This window comes from Podarcis tiliguerta (genome assembly GCF_965153285.1).
Source record: "Podarcis tiliguerta genome assembly, chromosome: 1".
Classification (NCBI taxonomy): domain Eukaryota; kingdom Metazoa; phylum Chordata; class Lepidosauria; order Squamata; family Lacertidae; genus Podarcis; species Podarcis tiliguerta.
The window spans coordinates 102,023,093-102,043,796 of record NC_139534.1 but is presented as its reverse complement, the minus strand read 5'-3'; the positions used below and the strand labels follow the sequence as shown (position 1 = coordinate 102,043,796).

At 39.5% G+C, this 20,704-nt stretch overlaps 1 protein-coding gene across 21 annotated transcripts in view; it reads left to right on the top strand.

The window, feature by feature from the left end:
* The window catches only part of RALGAPA1 (Ral GTPase activating protein catalytic subunit alpha 1), a 123,143-nt gene that overhangs the window by 25,580 nt on the left and 76,859 nt on the right, over positions 1–20,704 (top strand). For 13 of the 21 annotated variants that reach the window (XR_014514050.1, XR_014514051.1, XM_083451539.1 and 10 more), the window contains exons 9-17: positions 126–334; positions 1,284–1,523; positions 2,431–2,619; positions 3,920–4,057; positions 5,533–5,681; positions 6,355–6,484; positions 8,431–8,668; positions 10,436–10,597; positions 18,619–18,759. Coding sequence is in view for 19 of the 21 variants with exons in the window: in XM_083451539.1 (XP_083307665.1) it covers positions 126–334; positions 1,284–1,523; positions 2,431–2,619; positions 3,920–4,057; positions 5,533–5,681; positions 6,355–6,484; positions 8,431–8,668; positions 10,436–10,597; positions 18,619–18,759 (1,596 nt within the window). In the remaining 2 variants the exon portion in view is untranslated. The remainder of the gene's footprint in view (positions 1–125; positions 335–1,283; positions 1,524–2,430; positions 2,620–3,919; positions 4,058–5,532; positions 5,682–6,354; positions 6,485–8,430; positions 8,669–10,435; positions 10,598–18,618; positions 18,760–20,704) is intronic. The other 8 variants (XM_083451545.1, XM_083451535.1, XM_083451550.1 and 5 more) reach the window with 1 other exon arrangement.

Sequence of the window (20,704 nt, the reverse complement as noted above, 5' to 3'; positions counted from 1 at the left end):
TTTTTAATTAAAATTCCTTCATCATCACTTTTTTTTATGTACCCAGAAATCTGAAATGGGTATATTGGCTTTGATTGGATGCTTTCTATCCCCTTATTATTTAGAAATTGTTTTCTTCTCTATAGAGATACCGCAGACGAGACCAAAGCCACATTATGTAATGATAAAGAAAGATGCTGAAACCAATGAAGCAATATATTGCACAAAGGAACCCTTCCTTAAGGCCCGGGTTATTGTCATCCGATGGTTGGTGTCTTTCTGGCTTGAGCCAAAACCTCACACAGGACCTCAGATTCCTGGAATGGAGGGTGAAACTGTGCCAAAGAATATTCAGGTAGAGCCAAAAAGGTGATTTGGGTGGGACTGAATAGGAATGAGACAGATCCTACTATTTTACTTATTCACATTTATCCCACTCTCCTTTGAAGGAGCTCTTGGTTCTCCTCACAACCATGTGAGGTAGACTAAACCAAGCATGATAAGTCCAAGGTCATTTGGTCAGCTTCGTGGCTGAATAGATTCTGGCTTTGCTTTAAGCACACACATCCCTCGTGTATTCACACTTGATTTCAAATCATGCCTCCTACACTTTAGTCATTGCAGTACAGTTTATTTATTTATTCCTTTGTACAAACAATAATATAACATGCTCTCAAACATCAGGGCTGTGTACAGCAATATAAAAATATTTGTTAAGCTGTTAGAAGCAGTACAGAACCATCACTAAGAAGACTGGCAACTCAAGAAAACTGTAAACAGCTTCATAGGCCTATCAGTATAAAAAGTCTTCAAGAGGTCCCTGAAAGTCAAATCCTGGATGCATGCCAAATCTCTACTGGAACAATGTTCCGTTGTCCAACTTCTGGTTGACACCATTGCTCTTCTGGATGATCTCGGTGATGTAAGAGCTCAGGTGGTCCTTAAGGTATCCTGAACTCAAGTTGTAGAGAACCTTGTATACCAACTCAAGAGGCTTGAAACAGGCTTGATAGCATATGGGCAGCCAGTGTAGATATTTTAATGCTGTCAGCTATCTTTCCCCTCCAGCAGTCTAGCCACTGCATTCTGCTGCCCCTGGAACTTCCAGATCAGGCCCAAGGGCAGCTCCACGTAGAGCACATTGCAATAATCCATTGCAATTATTGTTTGGGGAGACATTAAACTTCTTATTTTCATACTTTAGCCAGTACACCACACCACCTCTCAGCAGTACTTTATCGCAGTAGAACCATTTAACCTAGAAGGTCAGGCTGTCATAAATATATTTTCATTTCTGGTTTCAGAGAGCAGCTGCTAGCCTGGTATCTAGAGAAGACAGCAAAAATGACAGTACTGACAGACCTGATAGAAATGCAGAGCCAGAACAGTCTCATTCCAACACAAGCACACTAACTGAAAGAGAACCCAGTTCCTCCAGTCTTTGCAGTATTGATGAAGAACATCTAACGGACATTGAAATAGTTCGCAAAGTGTTTTCTTCAAAGAGAAGTAACGTTAATTTTCTTACAGAAATCTTTCGTCAGGTAAATAATTCCTCTATTTCTGAAAAAACATGCATAAACCTCTCTATCATACTCATCCAGAGAGAATTAGTAGTTGTCATAACCCACTAGGTATTTGTCTATTTACAAGTTTACTTCTGATTTTATTTAAAGAAATGCTCTCCCCTGTGTGCACCATCATCGTTTTTCAGATATTGCTGATAAATATTTGCACGTAGCTTGGCATAGATTAATGTGAAAGTGTCAAGCATCTGCAGTTTGGTCTTGCTAATTGTCAGTTAAACTCACCTGACTTCCATTGCTCTTACGATTCCTAGCAACCTCTACAAAAAGGGCCTGTTGGCAGACTGGGTAGCAGCCCATGTTTACAACTCTCTATGTTCTATACACTTGAACTCACATGTTTTTGTTCTTTGTGTTTTTCCTTCCTTGCCCTTGGCTGCCCTTCCAGATGTTCATTTGAAAGTCCTGTATTTGTTCAAACCAAATTTGTCTATAGTACGTCCTTTAAAAAATGAGAAATGCCTTGAAAGAAACTTTTCACAAGAGCTGGATTCCATTTGTACAATTTTGGAATAGATGCAGACCAGCATTGTTAACACCAGCTGATATTTTGATGACGTTTTGTTGAACTATTAAGTCTTCCAAAGGACCTAGCCATTTTATATAGTACAGTTTTCTATCTATTGCTGTTGGTAAATGGATATGGAAATAGTATATTTTCTTCTTTTTATATTTTTGTGCACTGTATTTCTTCTCTATATATTTGTCCATATATCTATTCAGGTAGTAAAAAATACTTTAACATGAAAACCAGTTGGGTAGCTTTTAAATCAATTCTTTAAGATGAAGTACATGAATGCTAGAATTGTTGTAGGGGGCACTAATGTTCCGTGATAAATGCTATGAGCTTTCCCCCCTCTACTAGGCATTTTTACTGCCAATATGTGAAGCAGCAGCTATGAGGAAGGTGGTAAAAGTGTATCAGGAGTGGATCCAACAAGAAGAGAAACCTTTATTTATGAAAGAACCAGAAGAAGTTGTGTCATCAAGTATAGACTGTGATGAAAATATTACAGAACATAATTCATCAGAAAAGGGAAAAGAAAGGGAGGAGGTAAACATATCAGAATTTCTTCAAGTTGTTCAGTTTCTATTTTTACAAAGTAGCAAATGTACTTCCCATATCTCCACACAGCAGCATTTTCTTACATTACAGATTTTGGGAAAGAGATTAGTGAACAATAAGATGTAGACTTAAAACAGTCTAGTGTCAATCATATTTGCTTTGACTTAAATATACTAGGACATATCAAATGATATTCCATCAAACACTTTTTGGTTTGGGCTTTCTAAACAGATGTTACTTTTTAATGCTTTGTCAGTATTAAGTGCACTTTCACCTTCTTCCTTTTGTTGGGAATCAAGCTGCACCATAACAATTTACTTGAATCTGGCTTTTCTCTCTCGTGGTGTTTATATGGCATTCTTCATCATCTGGAAAATGATTGCTGGGAGTTTAAGGATTGCTGGGAGTTTAAGGATTGCAGCAATAGCAGTAGTAAAGGTTACGAGACTTCCTGGAAAGAGACAACCCACGCGTCAGTGGGAACTGACTTCTGCAACCATAAGAAAAAAGAGGTGGCAAGTAATCAAAACCTGAAGCCCACAGAAGGGGGAAACCAACCTTCTAAACTGCTAGGTCAGAAGATTAGTAGAGAAGGAAGTTCAGGCTTTAAAACAGGAATGAGAACCCAGATCTAAATATCCTACCCATAAGCTGCTCACCACTTGTCTAGAAGAGATCTGTAGGGTAGCTGTGCTGACACTTGGATTAAACGCAGATACTCCAACTGGAGTTAGTGGAAGTGTTGTTCCACCTTATAATAAAATAAAGTGTTTCCAAAGGATGAAGAATGTAATGCCTTCAAAAAAATAAAGAGAGAGAGGAGAAATGAGAGTATTCTCATTTTTGGCTCAGTTTGAACAGAGAGAATGCGGAACTGTGAATTTTTTAAAAGCAAAAGCTGAAAATTTCCAAGCAGAATATGAGCCATCCTAGTATGGGTTAAGCAGGCCCTCCCACTTGCTCTAGGCAGAAAATTGTGTGCCTAAATTTCTGCTAGGAAAGGTTCATTCATGGTAAGTACCCATTGTTCCATTCTACCAATTGCTTGGTAGAGGAGCAGAAGGGAAGGCGGAACATAATTCAGCTTCCTGCTGCCCCTCCGAATAGCTGGTCCTTAGGCTTTTTCAAGAGCTGCACAAGCTGCCCTTCAGCGTTATTATTGGGAAGGAGAACCACATGTGCAGCACCCTTTCTGTATGCCATGCCTCATCAAGCTGGGTTAATGTGTGAGACTGAAACCATATCTATGGGAAATTGGAAATAAAAAATTCCCTCCTGTATGTTTTAGGAAATCATGGGTAATTCTGGTCCTGTTCGAAATCCAAGCTGGACAAAAAATGGTTGTTATCAGGAGATTCCCCATAAAATAGCTGACTTGGATGTCATAGAACAAGGCATACGAGCCGGGGTCCAAGCAGTACTGCAGGTAAGGGATATATTCTCATTTCATTTTTCCATCTCACAGTGAACATTTTCCAAATATATATACTGTTGCATGCCCTGTAACCTTTGCGTAATATTTTCTTCTGAATATAAATATAAATGAACGTATGTTGCAGTGCTAACAGTATAATCCTATACATTATTTCCATTCTTAGCAAAGTTGGTTTATTGAGTTAATAAAACACTGTTTTCCACTTGATATTTTGTTCCACTGAAGTTCTCATATCCATAAGTTTTCACACATGTATCAAAATGCATTGTGGTTTCTAGGATGTTGCTGGTGAATCCAAACCAGTCTATATTAAGCCATACATGAAAATGTAATCCTATTGACTAGATTTCAGAGGGAATGTATATGTTGTGCACTTGAACTGTGCAGCTTCCTCTTATGGCAGCAACATCCTGCACATCTCACAAAAAAACACTCCCCACCACCACCCAAAAAGACCCCCAGCCTGTCATGAAAGGAAAACTGACAAAATCCTCTAGATTCACAGAGGATTTATGTTTTTGTCCATAAAAGGACAGGATGGTAATTAGATTAGGAGGAGGGAGATGGAAAACTGCAAATAATAAATAAGTTGAATGGGCCACAGTCCATATCAAGGCAGTCTCAAGGCTGGCAACTCTCGTAATAGCATAATATATAAATGCAATTACTCAGATGTCACAGAAAATCAACCACAACTAGAAATGAAGTAAAATCTTTGACTTTATGAAACATTTAAATAATTGTTGCCACTTACTAACAATTTAGATGACTAGATTAGGTTAGTTGATAGTGTCTACCCAATGCCAATTTAGTGCAATGTTTCATAAACCTAAAGATTTCACTTTAGTTCATGTCATGTTTTATTGTGTATGACTGATTTATTGCATTTCTGTTCAGCTCTGTTTACAATTTGCAGTAGTCATTTGTTAGGAATATCTATCTAAATGAAGTTATAACCTCTGTTTCTGGATCAGAGTATAATTTTAGGATCACTTGGGCAGAGTATAATTTTAGGATCACTTGGGCATGTTCCATTGTATTCTGTTGGCTCTAACTTTGAGTGCCTAGTAAGTCTAAATGTTCTTCAATGCATTTTATTCCAACTGTGATAGCAAGCAGGTGTTGAAACCACTTACATTTTTCTCGGCAAGTTTCAGACAATTTTAAATTAAATCTAATGTTTGCATTTATGTTAAGTATCACTTTATGGAATATATGCAGAGACATTTGAGTATCTTTCAGGGCCCCATTCTGAGCTTCTAAAATGTAAAAAAACAAAACCACAACCCTGTGATTTGTACTTGTGTTTGAAGTGTTTTTCCACTCATTAAAGTATGCCAAATTAGACTTTATTCAACTAACCCTGATGACATCCCAGTTCTTCTGCAGTGGTAATATGATTAATCAGTGCAGCCAAGTTTAGCTGAATTCTCAAAATAATGGTTCTTATTTCCCTTTAATCACAGGTTTTCATAACAAATTCTTCAAATATATTTCTTCTTGAGCCAGCAAATGAGATTAAAACACTGCTGGATGAACATACGGATATGTGTAAACGCATTCTTAATATCTACCGTTACATGGTAGTGCAAGTAACCATGGACAAGAAGACTTGGTAAAGTGTTTGTTTTTTATAAAGGGGTTACACTGGTTTATTATTATTCCTTCAAGTAATATATATGGGTTATCTCTCCATGGCCAGGAAGCTTACTTGATGGTCTTCAGCAAATTACTTGTTCTCAACGGTTCTCTGCGGTATTCTTCCTTGTAAGGCCAAAATGTGTGTCATGTATGTCATTATGAGTTGGTTTGGAGGAAGGGCATTGAGATGCAAATAGGATGAATACATAATGTAACTATTAAGTAATACCTCCTAAGTGCAAAGTCAGCATTGTTTGAGTTAAGTCCCCCCGCCCTGCATAGAAAGTGAAAGAAGCTGGAAACTTAGTTCATAATGATCGTGAATTAATAACCTCCATATAGTCAATGCAGCTGCATAGCGGCATGTCTCAAGTTCCTTCACTGTCTTTCTGTGGATGCCAGGAGACTGAGGGTGAAATACATTTCCAGAATCCTCTTTGACTTCCGTTTCACTGGATCTGGTTTGAGTAAGATGTCAGGAGGAAAGTAGCAACAAATGGTAAAGGCCATAAGTTCAGAGGGATCAGTTAAAAGACTGCCTTTGCCACCGAAGTGCTTCTCATGAATAATGCTAAAAGGTGCTTGAGATGCTTAAGTAAAATGTATATGAGTCCACATATTATACAGAGTCTTACGTTGCTTTTCAGGGAACAGATGCTGCTTGTGCTTCTCAGGGTCACAGAATCGGTACTGAAAATACCATCTCAAATTTTTCTACAGTATCAAGGAAGAAAGAATTCAACATTAGCAGGAAGGCTTGCTGGACCTCTTTTCCAGGCAAATGAATAAATATTAATTTTATTATTGTTCTGAGTCTTATCAGGTTGCGTTCAGCTCACCTAAGGTGACTTTCACTCAGCACTGCACTCAGATGAGATACCTGTTTACTTACTTACATTTTCATAAGCCACCTTAGAGTGCAAGCTCTTTCAAGATGCATATAATATTTTTTTTTTAAATGCCATAAATTACAAACCAGACAATAAATCATTATGCATGTGAAGTTCAGTTGCACGTAAGAATCACTACTAAATATACAGACACCCCACTTTGAACATTGCATTGATTTTGTACTAGTAATAACTTGAGGATTTCATGCAGCTAAGGCTGCATTTCTCCCTGTATGTATCCTTAGCTTATTATTTTTGCAAAATATATTATGTGATCCGTGGAGATTTGGACTACTAATGTGATTCTTGAGAGTCACTATCAGTGTAAGTGAAGGAGACGGATGTGCAAGGTAAACACATCTTACATCCTGAGTCTGACATTTAAAGCTGTTCTAGAAAGATGAGGAATTGGTAACATCCAAATAGAAATAGGAAGGGAGAGAATATGTGGTGTTATGGCAGAACAGTAAGTTACACACACACGTGTGTGTGTAACAGAAGCTTTATGGCTACTTTTGAAAGGGAAATTTAGATTTGGGAAGAGATGATTTAGAGCAGAGACATGGGAGGGATAAGGGTGCTTATCTCTTCTATTATTTTTCTGCTGTAGCTCTTTCTTCCTGGCTGTTTTCTCCCACAAGGATTAGGACACTTGTTTTTAAAAGTAAATACATTTCTGAAATCAGATACAGCAGAAACTCAAGGGTAGAGAAAGGGATAAGTAACTCCTCCTCATCACCATTTCTCCACTCCTAATGCAGTTTAAACCTAATAGAAGTAGCAATCAGATTTTTCTTACACACATGTTTGTCTCTTTAAATTAGGTGATAAAGTGCTTCTAATATATGAGGTTAGGTCACCTATAGTGGTGATAAGTTGTGAAGCTTCTTAAAATCCTGTTTGGATAACTTTAGTAAACTCTGCTCATAAATAATACAATGAAAATGGATCAGTCTTGCATATGAAGTGGATTCTCAATCAGATCACTTTGTTAATGTGCTTTGGTGACTAAGGGCAGGAATGTAATGAACTTGGAGTAAATATTTCTACATGAAAATACACGGGGGCTCATTTAAGACAGTGTGCAACCTTTAATCCCAATAATGACAGAACTTGCAGGTGGAAAATCCTTTATTTTTATATATCTCTATTAATGGTAGGGGAACCATTATATGAGTTTATACTTCATCATTTCTTTTTTCTTTTTATTAAGTTCTTTTTTAAGACAAAACCATACAGAATGAAAAAACAAAAACACACAAACAAACAGTAAAAGCGAAGAAAAAGAGATATACTTCATCATTTCTTTGAATTTATTTTTGTGCTTTTGTCCTTCCAGGCTCTGACGCTTTGTGGTTTACATTTTCTATTCTTTGTTTTCTTTTGTTATATTTCTTTTCGGGGGGTGGACAAAGCAATAAAAAATATATATATTTTAAGAAAATACATGTAAAAAGTAATGTCAGATGTACTGTGGCAGATGGGGACATTTTTATTGAATGAAGTTGCTTGTGGCTGAATGTTCCATTTAGAATTTAAGGCCAGCACAACATAAGGCTGACTGAAACATCTGGTCCTATATCTGTTCCTTGGTTCTAATTGATTGAGGCTGTTTCTTACAACTTAGTTTAAATCCCCCAAGGCCCATCCAGTTGTTAACAAAGAAAGGAGTGAAAATAAACACTTTAGTTAAAATGTATTCTCCACAGTTAACGTAGCTATGCTGCTCTCTTATATTTTTATTGTGTCTTTGAATGATTTGAGTTCCCTAACTCTCTTATGTTGCCATGTGATAAATATTACTATATTCACTATCTGCGTGTTTGTTTGTAGACTCTCATAGTAGCTTGGATCAAGGCAAATCTAAATGTGTACATCTCCCGAGAACTTTGGGATGACCTTTTGTCAGTATTGTCATCATTGACTTATTGGGAAGAGCTGGCCACAGAGTGGTCCCTGACTATGGAGACTCTAACAAAAGTATTAGCTAGAAACTTATACAGCTTGGATCTCAGTGACCTCCCACTGGATAAACTAAGTGAACAGAAACAAAAGAAACATAAAGGCAAAGGTAAGGCAGACAGGCTTCAGAAGCTAATCTAATTAAAAAATGTCTGTTAATGTCTTGTATGAAAGGAAGTATATACAAATGATCATTGCGTAAGAGGTGAGGTTGAAACTGCATGCATCCTTTAAAAATATGTGTGGGAGAGATACTGAACTATCCTTAACAATGCTTACATTTAAGTACAAACTACATTAGGGTGTGGTATAGTAATCATGCTTGAAGGCCAGTTTTATGACCCTTCAGTTCATTTTTTAAAATCCAGATGAATCATTCTTTTGAAAAGTTAGTGCACATTTGCCCCACATCCAGTGCAGTTGCTGATTATGGCTTCAGTTTCTGGTTTGGCTACAGGCAAATAAATCCCTCATTAAAGTGGAAGTTGCCCATAATGTCACAAAGTCTGAAATTCTGAGGAGCATTGGGTCTGTTTCTGAAAATATACTTGGGCGAAGCAGCAGGCTCATATACTCAGGAAATAAATAGTCTACAAGACAGGACTGCAGTTTACCACTTGATGTGGAGTCCTCCTTGGGCAGCAAATCTGCTCTTAGTAAACGATTAAAATAGTCCTGGTGCCAGGAAAGTGTTCTGTTTTGAGTGTGAGGCTGGAACCTTTGCCACCTGCAGACCTACTCATAAGCGAGCACCCTTAACATGATTATAGTTACAGGTGGTAGCCGTGTTGGTCTGCTGTAGTTGAAACAAAACAAAATAAATAAAATAAAAAAATTCCTTCCAGTAGCCCCTTAGAGACCAACTAGATCTGAAGACGTGTGCATGCACACGAAAGCTCATACCAATAACTAACTTAGTTGGTCTCTAAGGTGCTACTGGAAGGAATTTTTATATTTTTATATTTTATTTCTTAACATGATGTTGCTGTTGCTGCTGCATATGCCAGACTGGGGATGCTTACTGTCTTTTGCTCTTTGAAAGCGCAGGTGGCATACTAACAATTTTTTTAAAATTTGAACCAAACTTAGATGGTGCCAAGAAGCCCACAGGTGAATGATTAATAGTAGTAAATAAAGTAACAATTTGTGTTGTCTCATAGCAGGCATAGTCACAACAGTAGTAGCGGTGGCTTGTAACAGAAAGGGAAGAGCATTATGCAGGTTTCAATTAATGAGTCTCTGCACAAGGACTTCCACTTATGTCATGGGGCTTTTCCCCCTCCTCTAGCTACACTCCTGAAATTGGCTTGGAGTGGTGGGATCACCCTCAGAACACTCGAGGGGAGATCATTCCATCTGGGAAGCCAAAATGCTTGCCCTGATAGAAAGATTGCCTTTGCACAACATCGAATTCCTCCCAATAGATTAAATAACTGGTTGGTATAATTGGGTGTGGCTTTAATAGTCAGATTTAAATTAAAGAAGATGGAAAACACACACACACACACACACACACACACACACACACACATATTCTCCATGGGGAAGCCTTTGCTTATTTACCAGAATGATACTCAGAATAAATTGTGATTAACATTCCTTTTTATGTTTTAGATAGTTTTCTACAGCTTGCTTATATTATAGATCTGCCAATATAGAATTGAGTTGAGACCAAAAATACAATTATTATTTAAATACTGTTTTGGTAGTAATATGTATTGAGTTACTTAATTTAAAGCTGGGTGGAAAACATAATGATCACCATTGGTAATTATTATTATTTCATTTCATTTATACCCTTCCCATCTGGCTAGGTTTCTGTGGGATGGACAGATATGTAATCATTGATATGTTCTGTCTCCCCTCTACCTTTCAGGAGTTGGGCATGAGTTTCAAAAGGCATCAGTTGATAAGTCGTTTTCGAGAGGCTGGAGCCGTGATCAGCCTGGACAAGCCCCAATGAGACAGCGCAGTGCAACAACTACTGGATCTCCAGGAACAGAAAAGGCCAGAAGTATTGTGCGACAAAAAACAGTTGGTATGTAATAGAGAACATAGATGTTACACAAAGTCAGAAGGGAAATTAATAGACCAAATGCACGTAAATAACTTTCTACATATGCTTTGGGTGTGTCACAACTTGTAATACATTTTTGTATGTAAGTCTAGGCAGTCTTGTGTGGTGTGAGATGAAGAAGTAATTGCCCTTTGACTGTTAGATGCAAATTATTTTTACAGATATACCCAAGCACGTGGTCACTATGCACTGATCCTGTGATCCATTATATATGTACCAGATAAGGATTTGTCTTATACAACTGAAATCTTGTGTAGATTTCATCATAGACCCATTGCAAGCACAGCATCTATAGTTCCTACTACGTGTGCGGCTACCTCTACTTCTGATGGCATGCTGTATAGATACCTCTGTTTCAAAAGACATCTGTAATGAACAAATTTATGAGCTAGGCTAGAGCATAGCATCCTAGGATGTAAGGAAAACTGGCAAGATCTTTTCTAGTAGCAAGTGTTTCTGTGTGTTTCAAACCAGAATTAGCTGGCTTTGTGTTCTAGCACACCTGTTACAAAAAGAGCTATAGCTAAGATGTTAATTGCACACAGCTTGTATGATATCTGTGAGGTGGCAACCGACCTTGGAAGGATCCCAGACAACCTGAGACCCATCTCCGGCATACATATTTCATTTCATTTCACTTCCCCAAACTTTTCAAAGCTGTCACTCACATTATATATGGCAGTATAAAACAATATAATGCTACAATCAGCCAGCCAGCAGCTTAGCCATCCTGGCACAAACATGTAACCTGTTCTCACATTTCCAGTGCTAGTTGAGATTTATAAATATCTGACTTTTCACTATTGATCTTGGAATGCTCCAGTCTAAAACAGAAAGCTGTGCCATACTTCTAATTTTCTTATTCACATGAAACTATTAGCTACTTTTCCCCAGACATTCGACTCTTGGCACTAAAACTAAGAAAGCATTTGATATGAGAGCAAATTGATTAATAATTAGGCATATCTGAATCTCTAACAAGCCCCTCCCCTTTCTTGCTTGTTGTCACTTGTTACAGAGTTTTGTATTAATTACCAAAGCACTTCCCCCCCCCCAGCCTTATTGATCTCTCAAATGCAGTAATTTCTTTCCTTAGTTGACTCAGTGCTTTCATAGCATGCACGTATACTATAATTGCATTAATACCAAACAATCTGGACTCCCACAGTTGCAGCAATTGGGTGAAGTTCAAGACTTAATATCCAGGTATTAGTTGGGCTCAACCATGAAGAATTTCCTACCAAGAATGTTGTGTGCTTTTCTTAATGAACTGTCCCTCAGTCCTTACCTCTTTTGCTGCCCTGTCCCAAGCGTAGGACACTATTGTTAAACTGAACAGCAACAGCCACTATTTTACCCATCTCTGTGCCTACATCCATTCCAAAAGTTCAGATTCATTCTCTAAATGGAATCCCTCTGTTTAATTTGATGTCTTCATTTTCACATGTCTTCAGTTGTACCACTTAGTGCAAATTCCTTTCCCGTTCTGTCTCTAAGTTTTTCATGATAAATGCATGGGTTTTCTTTTTTCATTCCCATTTTCAAAGTGTTTCTTTTCCCCTTTCCCCCCAAGTCATGCACACCCGCTCATCAGCTGATGTCACTGGTGTCTGCAGCTCATGAGGAGGACCCCATCCTTTAAACTAGTGAGAGGACAAAGGAGCCTGGACAATGCTGGCCTCTGTCTCCTCTCCCTGCCATCCACTTAAAGGAAAAATGCAGAGCTGCTTCAGAGGGTGCTTTTGCCAAGTGCTTTTAGGCAGTCCACATGCTCCTGTCCCGAGTGGTTCAGGCTGGAGTGTGGCAACTCTCTTAAAACACTTCGCAGGTTCCCCAGTGCCCAACTGCTAGAGGTGTGCAGGGATTGCCCGTATGTGAGACATATGATATCATAATGTTACTATGTGATTGACAGGTGGGCAGGCCCCTCACACCTATCCAGTTTGGCCCATGAGGCCAATCTTGATAAGGATCTGGCCCATGGAACCGAAAAAGTTCCCTACATTTGATGTAGAGTGTTTCACTAAAGGAAAACCCAGATGAGAGACCTGAAACACTGTTACGGACTTAGTTGTGCTTAACCTGAAGCTCATAGGACTTTATGTCCCAGTGTGCATCCATTAACTCTGATTGTGTACCAACTGTTGCATAGGTTAAAGGTAAAGGGACCCCTGACCAACAGGTCCAGTCGTGACCGACTCTGGGGTTGCGGTGCTCATCTCGCTTTATTGGCCTAGGGAGCTGGCGTACAGCTTCCGGGTCATGTGGCCAGCATGACTAAGCTGCTTCTGGCAAACCAGAGCAGCGCACGGAAACGCCGTTTACTTTCCCGCCAGAGTGGTACCTATTTATCTACTTGCACTTTGACGTGCTTTCAAACTGCTAGGTTGGCAGGAGCAGGGACCGAGCAACGGGAGCTCATCCTGTCGTGGGGATTCGAACTGCTGACCTTCTGATCAGCAAGTCCTAGGCTCTGTGGTTTAACCCACAGCGCCACCCACATCCCTAATGTTAGCATAGCAGTTTGTAATTGAGGCCGTTGTACAGCCACAGAGACTATGTATCATGTTTGAGGCTGCTGTTATTCCTTATTAGCATCCTCCTTTTTCTCAGCTACTCAGTGAGTAAGCAGTTTACCCAAGCATGTTTACCCTTGTGCCAGATCCTCATAAACATTCCTCACAATAGCTATCCTCCACTAGTGGTGGTGAACATATGATAGGCAAGTTTAATAGCTACCATTTCTACATAGTAGTGTGACTCATGCAACACATTGGCGATTAATATACACAGAAAAATAATTATACATACTTTATCAACCTTCTGAGAAAAATACAAAACATTAAACAAAGCCACAAAGACTTGCGAACTACCCAGCCTAAAATGAACTAAGCAAATCAGTCTCTTAAGCTTAAGTCAAGAAAGAGTATTCTCTATAAGATTGACTATCAATATACGTATCAAGACTTTGAGATTAGACCACTGAAGAAGCCTGAAAAACTATCTTGGGAGTGTGCTATCTGTAAGCCCCAGTTAAAGAGCCCCATCAGGGGTGAACAGCGGCCTTTTTATTACTTGGACTGCCAGGGCGAAACAGGTGCAAAACGCCAGCACCCTGTCTCTATCTACAACTCTACTAGCATCTCTCGGTATTGTGAATATCACTGATATTTTTGTTGGTATCTTCATGAATTTATCTAAAAGACTGAGTTAAGCATTTGAAAAATATTGAAACTAGACATTATAAGTTCATTTTAGCCTGGGTAGTTCGCAAGTCTTTGTGGCTTTGTTTAATGTTTTGTATTTTTCTCAGAAGGTTGATAAAGTATGTATAATTATTGTTCTGTGTACCATTTCTACATAAGCATTCACAAATTCTAGAAAGATTGATGACAGTCATATTCAGATTCAGTTTGTTAACCACAGTATGTTGCATCAAAGCCACTGAAAACTGCATGTCCACAACGATGGCTTAAACACAGGGGTGAACTCAGTGGAGACAAAATTCATGAATGATGTGCTGGCAGGTGTTGTACCAACACAATCTGCTTTCCGGGCATAACAGTTTATTTCACTGAACTTTGGGGAAATCTGGCACCATGAAATGGTTCTTCCCCTTTCCACTCATATTTGTGCAGAAAGCAGAGACTGCGTTTGAAATCTGGGGTACATTGGCAACCAGAGGCAGATCCAGCTTAAATTCTGATTTCTTTCTGCATCCCATATCCTTTGGTTGGCATCACCACAGTAAGGGCTCCTTCAATGGATTAGAGATGACAACACATTCTTTATTCTTGGTCACTTTTGTGTAGGCTGTGAACAAAACTTTATCACTATAGCTGTTTCAGCCATCACAGTCTCATTCAGGTACTCTTGGAATTTCCTCCACATGGCCCATCTTTCTGAGTTTTGGGAGCTTTTCTTCATTCCTCCTCGGATTATGAGACCAATGCCCTCACGTGGCAATAGAGACGCAGGTGGTAGTCAACCTAGTGGTTGTCAGGATGCATTGGTGTTGGCCCTATAGTTGGTTGATCCACCTCTGGAGTAAGAACATAAGTTCTGCACATACATTATGTATCCCTTAGCTTTGTCCTTTGCTTATGGGTGTTCCCCAGATGCATTCCAAAAGAACAGGGAAGCATTAGGCAAGTTCTAGACTAGAGCAAGAGGAGTAGATCATACATGAAGCGAATGGGTGGCATTTTCTTAGGTATTGCGTTCCTTTAAACTTCGCACTATCATTGTTCAGAGAACCCTGAGACCCAGTAATATGCAGAGTAAACAAAAATAATGAGCATACAGTGGTGCCTCGCAAGACGAAATTAATTCGTTCTGCGAGTTTTTTCGTTCTACGAGTTTTTTCATCTTGCGAAGCACCAATGTGTATTGACGGTTTCCCATAGGAATGCATTGGCGGTTTTTTTTAAAAAAAGGAGCAAGACATTTCGTCTTGCGAAGCAAGCCCATAGTGAAATCCGTCTTGCGAAGCAACTCAGAAAACGAAAAACTCTTTCGTCTTGCGAGTTTTTCATCTTCTGAGGCATTCGTCTTGCGAGGTACCACTGTAAAAAGAATAAGAATATTTATCCATGGGTGAAGCTGCAACAGATATAGATATATAATATATATGAAGCCTAATGAGAGAAAAAATAAAAGTGAACAAAAGGAGTCAGGGGAAATATATCCATTTTTTCTGAGGTTTGTATACAAATAGCTTACACTTTGAGGGCAAAAGCGCTCAAATCTGTACTGAACTTGTTGCCACAGTTGAGTTTCAACCTGGTCACGGGCATAGGTGGGCCACCAGTGCTTCTTGGCGGTCATCCACATCCTCTGCAGGAGTAGGAGGATCGGACCAGACCTGCACAAAAGTAAGAGCAGGCATGGTCAGTATAAACATAGGATCTCCCCCATCCGGGCCCCTGGTCCAGTCCATGAGGCCCAGCTGTGAGGGACTCCACTCCCATACCACACACTGCCTTGTAAGGTACAAGCGTTTGTTTCTTGGAGCTGCAGTATGTTTGCACATGCACCAGGGGCCAAGGGTCAAAGGTGAGCCTTTCTGCTGGCCAAGCTCTGCAGTTACTTGTTGGAGGGTGGCAGGGTGGCATGGTTGGTTCCCAGACGGCTCTCCCATTTCCCAGACTGATCTTGGGGGTAGGTGGGCTCTGTGAAGGCTTTTCTGTGTGAGGGTTCCTTGCTCGCTGGAGGGCTGGTTCCCAGTGCCTGTTTGAGAGTGAAGCTCAGGAGAGAGATGTGAGCAATAGCTGCATTCTCTCCCCTATGCTGGGGAGGTGGGCTTTGCTGAAAGTGCAGCTAAAAGTTCTCTTGTTTCTGTCTTTGCATAGTAGTCTGTGCTCAGTGTTCCCGGGGGTGCAGAGTGCCCTTCCTTCTGGGTGCCCATTCTCCAGAGCCCGTCTCTAGAACCCAAATTCCCTGCATGCGGAGTGCGTGAGGCATATCCCTGCGCCATGCAAGGTGTCATATTGTTTGCGTTTGACGCATGCTGAATTTATATCCTGCCGGTGCTGTGCATTGATTTGCTACAGGCCTCCTCAGCACCTGGAGCTCTCCCATGCTGCCATGGGTGTAGCTGGCAAGGGGAAGCAGCTCAATTTCCCCAGATTGGTCCTGCCCCATTATTTTCTATGGGACGGGTCTGTCTTGGGCCAGCCATTTGATTAGTGGATGTTCCATCTGTTTGCAGGGCCACAGTCATGGCCTGAGGGGAGTGAATGTGACAGCCAGGCACCCTCACCCCCAGAAAACCTCTTTCTTGCCCTCAATACCTTCCATTTGGGGGCATTTTGCCAGGTGGGTCAGTGGTAGAAATAATAATAATAATAATAATAATAATAATAATAATAATAATGGTAGGATTTACTTCCTCTTCAACTACACCTTTGGCTGATTAACATCTTATACCCCTTTTAAACATGTTTGGGGAGGGAGGGTTATTGGTGTTGTAATTTTATGTTGTGAACTGCCCTGAGATCTGTGAATGAAGAGCGGTAGACAAATTTAATAAATAACAATAGTTCTGCCCACTGGGCTACTCATTGGCAGGGGAAAGGTCTGCTAGCAAAGGGATTTTCCACTGGCGTGAATGGCTCTGCCATATCCTAACTCACTCCAGCTCAGTGAGTCTGGGTTTGGGATTGTACAGTAAGTCTGATTATCACCAAAAACTAATGAGTGTTATATAAAGCTAATATTGTGGATAGAACTCATATAACATGAATATAGTTAGTAGGCTCTTCAGATGCACTGGGCACATGAAAGTCATTCACTCACTTCAGCTGTGTAATCAGTCCATTTAGAAAAAGTCCATCTATAAAAAGGTGCTTCAGTGCTTTAAATTAAGGAAGAATTTGGGCTTGAATTCTTTCAGATTCAAATGGAATGAGCAGTGCGAAACTCAGAAAGTTATCGGGGATGGTGGAGTCTGGATTGTACCAAGTTGGATGTGTTAAAACCCTGAAGTTAACAATGCAGTCTGGCTTTGCATTTTAAGATTCTGATGCAGAACTTTATGATCTGAAAATAGAGACAATGTTTGCACTTTCGTAACCCCAGCAAATCTTTAATAAAAACACTTTTTAAAAAGATTATGATGCAATTAGGAGCAGTGGTCTGTGCTGCAATTTATAATCTTGTAAGGCGTTGAACTACAAAGCCATTGCTTAGAATAGATACCAGGGGATAATACCAGTGTAGTAACTTATATCCAAGGAGGGCATATGTTAGGCAGGAAAGCTGGATTCTCACCTTGTGTTTAAAAACACTTGCTTTGTTTTTCTGCCTCCATGTTTTAATGTTTCCATTTAGATGGCATGTTTTGCATCCTTTTTTGCTGTACTGGTATATTTTAGTTAAATGTTATGCTTCCTCAGACTTTTACAATTTAAGACATCTTTGCTCTTTGTTTGCTTATAAAAACTGAATTGTTTTATGTTCTAAATTTATTTTCTAAAGTAATTCCTGCAATTACTTAAAATAATGCTATTAGGAAATCAGTAGAACTCATTGTTTGAGGATATATACATACACACTCTTAAGCTATTCAAGCTATTCAATGATTTATTTACATGGAGAAAATAATATGTAACTCAAGCTGACCATTGATACAGTTGCAGCTATTGGGAACTGATCCCATAAACATACTGGCTGAAAAATGTGCTGCTTTGAGCTAGTTGCACTTAGTTCCCATTGAAATAAATGAAACTTAAGTCATGAGTAACTTGACCCAATGGAACCTATGTTAAGGTAACTTAGGCTGCAATGCTACACCTGCTCACCTGAGTGTAAGCCCCATTGAACTCATGGGACTTGCTTCTGAGTAGATGTGTATAGTATAGTACTGTGAGTCTGAATCCAAAGCATATCAGTCATATGCTACATTACCTTGACAGGGATGGAGTGCAAGTGAGGACATATTCTTAAATGTCTGGACCTGTTCATGAAGCTTCTATGACCAGAAAGGAACCTAGTTTGTTTTCATTATTTGAAGCTCTTCAGACTAAAAGATGCTCAGTTAAAAAAAGGAAAAGTTAGATCAGAGCAAGTACAAGTGCTTTATCAGTGCACAATTGTATAAACTCTTTAGTGTTCATGCCATGGCCTTCAGCTTGTTGACATTTTTCAACTTGGGAAGAAATTCTATTGAGCTCAGTGGCGCTTCTGAGAATACACACCTGTTAGTGTTTTACTTTGAATACACAGTAATTGTAGTTGTCAAAATGTAGGCATTATTGCTGTCTAGCATTTTAAAAAAATCAACTCAAAATGTTTTATGTGCCCACTGATTATTTTTTTCCTTACAGCTCTGCCAATATCTGCCGTGCTGAAATGTTTTAATTTAAATTTTCTTCCTTTTTATCTTTGTTTTCTCTGTTGCTGCTTTTTCTGTGACACAGCCTTTCATTATAGTCACTCTTCTTTTTTTTCCTTCCCCACTTCTTTCTTTTCCTTTTTTAAAGCCATGAGAAGCCGATCCATTGGTGAATGTGCTCTGCCATCGGCCTATATACGCAGTGCTAAAAGTGCTCCTGTTCTGATCCATACTTCCAAACCCTTCTTGCCTGATATTGTTCTCACTCCCCTTTCTGATGAGCTTTCAGGTAGTGCCACCTCTGCTAATTTCTGCACCCCCTTTTCACTTTTTTAACCCTTCTGCTTTCAAAGACTGCATAATCACTACATTTTTCAAAGTAAAATATTTAGGGGTGGGGAGGAAATGGGGAAGAGATGAGAGTGGATATTTTGAGTTTTGTGGTATGCTATATTTACAGCTCATTCTGGAACTGTGAGAAGCTAGCGCTGTGCCAATTCCTCTAGAAGTAATGCAATGTTCTGCTTTGCAGCTGAATTTTTTAAAAGTTGATTTGACACAAATATCTGAGATATATTGTTGAACTAGGTTTTCTCCATCAAATGGAGAAGGAAGAAGAAAAGATTTCTCATTGACAGTCTTCAGCATGGAGAGGTTGAGGACATTTTCTATCATCGCTGTTTGGTCATTGTATTTTAATTTACTGGCATCATAGCCTTTTCCTTTTGATTGTTTATTATAATCAATTTCTTGTTGACTATGTCAGTAAATGCATAAGAATTACTAAAGAGGGGTTGACATTAGTAAATACCACATTAAAAACTCATCAATAGACCCAGAAAAAAGTATTACAAGTAACACTATTATAAACACTTAAGTGCTAACTGCTGTTTATGTATCTTTTAAAAGACACAACTAGCTGTTCTTCTGCTAACAAAACTCTTGACCCATCTCTAGAAAAACAACATTTTTAAAGCCCCCCAATGAACCATATTTTAATAATGATTCTTAGGCTCCGTTCATAGCTACTGTGTCAGTGATAGGCAGCCTCAAGAAATGCTTCACAGCTATGGTGGGTTTTCTGTTGAAGCAACCACATTTTATCTCCTGTGCCATTGAATCCCAAGCTATAAATGTACTGTGTTTTTCTTCACATTTCAAATATGCTGAATCATGTATTGTATACTGTGATTCGTTGTTTCATAATGCCAATCAGTTTCAAAGGCTTGTTCAGAGATGATATTTGTAGTAGCTATTTCGGAAGCGGGGTGTGCATTTCCTTTCTTGCTTTTTCTCTTCTGTTCCTCTCTTCCATTTTCCTGCCTTATTCATTCATTCTTTTGTTTTCCTTGGTGTCCTTGGCTCTGGTTCTTTTTTGGGATTATGCACACATGAAGGTGATGGATGGTTGATGAAGGACCCTGGGTGAGAGGCAGGGAAGGAAAGAGATCCCAGGGTGAGAGGCTGGGAAAAGAAAGGGATGCTCTCAGGTAAGAGCTGGGGGGGGTCTAAAACATGGGTAGGCAAGCTAAGGCCCGGGGGCAGGATCTGGCCCAATCACCTTCTAAATCCGGCCCACGGATAGTCTGGGAATCAGTGTGTTTTCACATGAGTAGAATGAGTGCTTTTATTTAAAATGCATCTTTGGGTTATTTGTGGGGCATAGGAATTCATTCTTCTTCTTTTCAAAATATAGTCCGGCCCCCCACAAGGTCTGAAGGACAGTGGACCGGCCCCTGCTGAAAAAAAGTTTGCTGACCCCTGGTCTAAAACTTCCTTTGTGAGACGAGGGTTAAGAGCCAACCGTGAGAGAGGACTCCACCTTTCCTTTTGGTTCTGCTTTTATTTAGATTAGTTTGTTTTTAATTGTATGGTATTATTAAAAAACCTTAATAAAGTTTTACAGGGTGGGTGGGAAACAGAAGTGAGATGGACAGCAAAGTGTTGCTGTGTGAAGTGCTCCTGTTGAGGGGGCCAGCCAGGCAACTTTGTTGTCTTCAAGCATACTCCAGTCATTTTCCCTTAGACCTGTAGCTGAGTATCAGTGAGGCTCCATAACGGCTAGAGGAAATAATTTTTTAAAAAAGTTTTGTCTTGTAGTTCTGTTTATTTTTTTCCTAGACTTCCATCCCTTTCTTCCCCTACCCCCAGCAACATGTCCAGATAGGCACAGGACCTTTGAAGGGATGGGTTGTCTGTGTTCACCTTTCAAAACAACACTACAAATGCTTTCC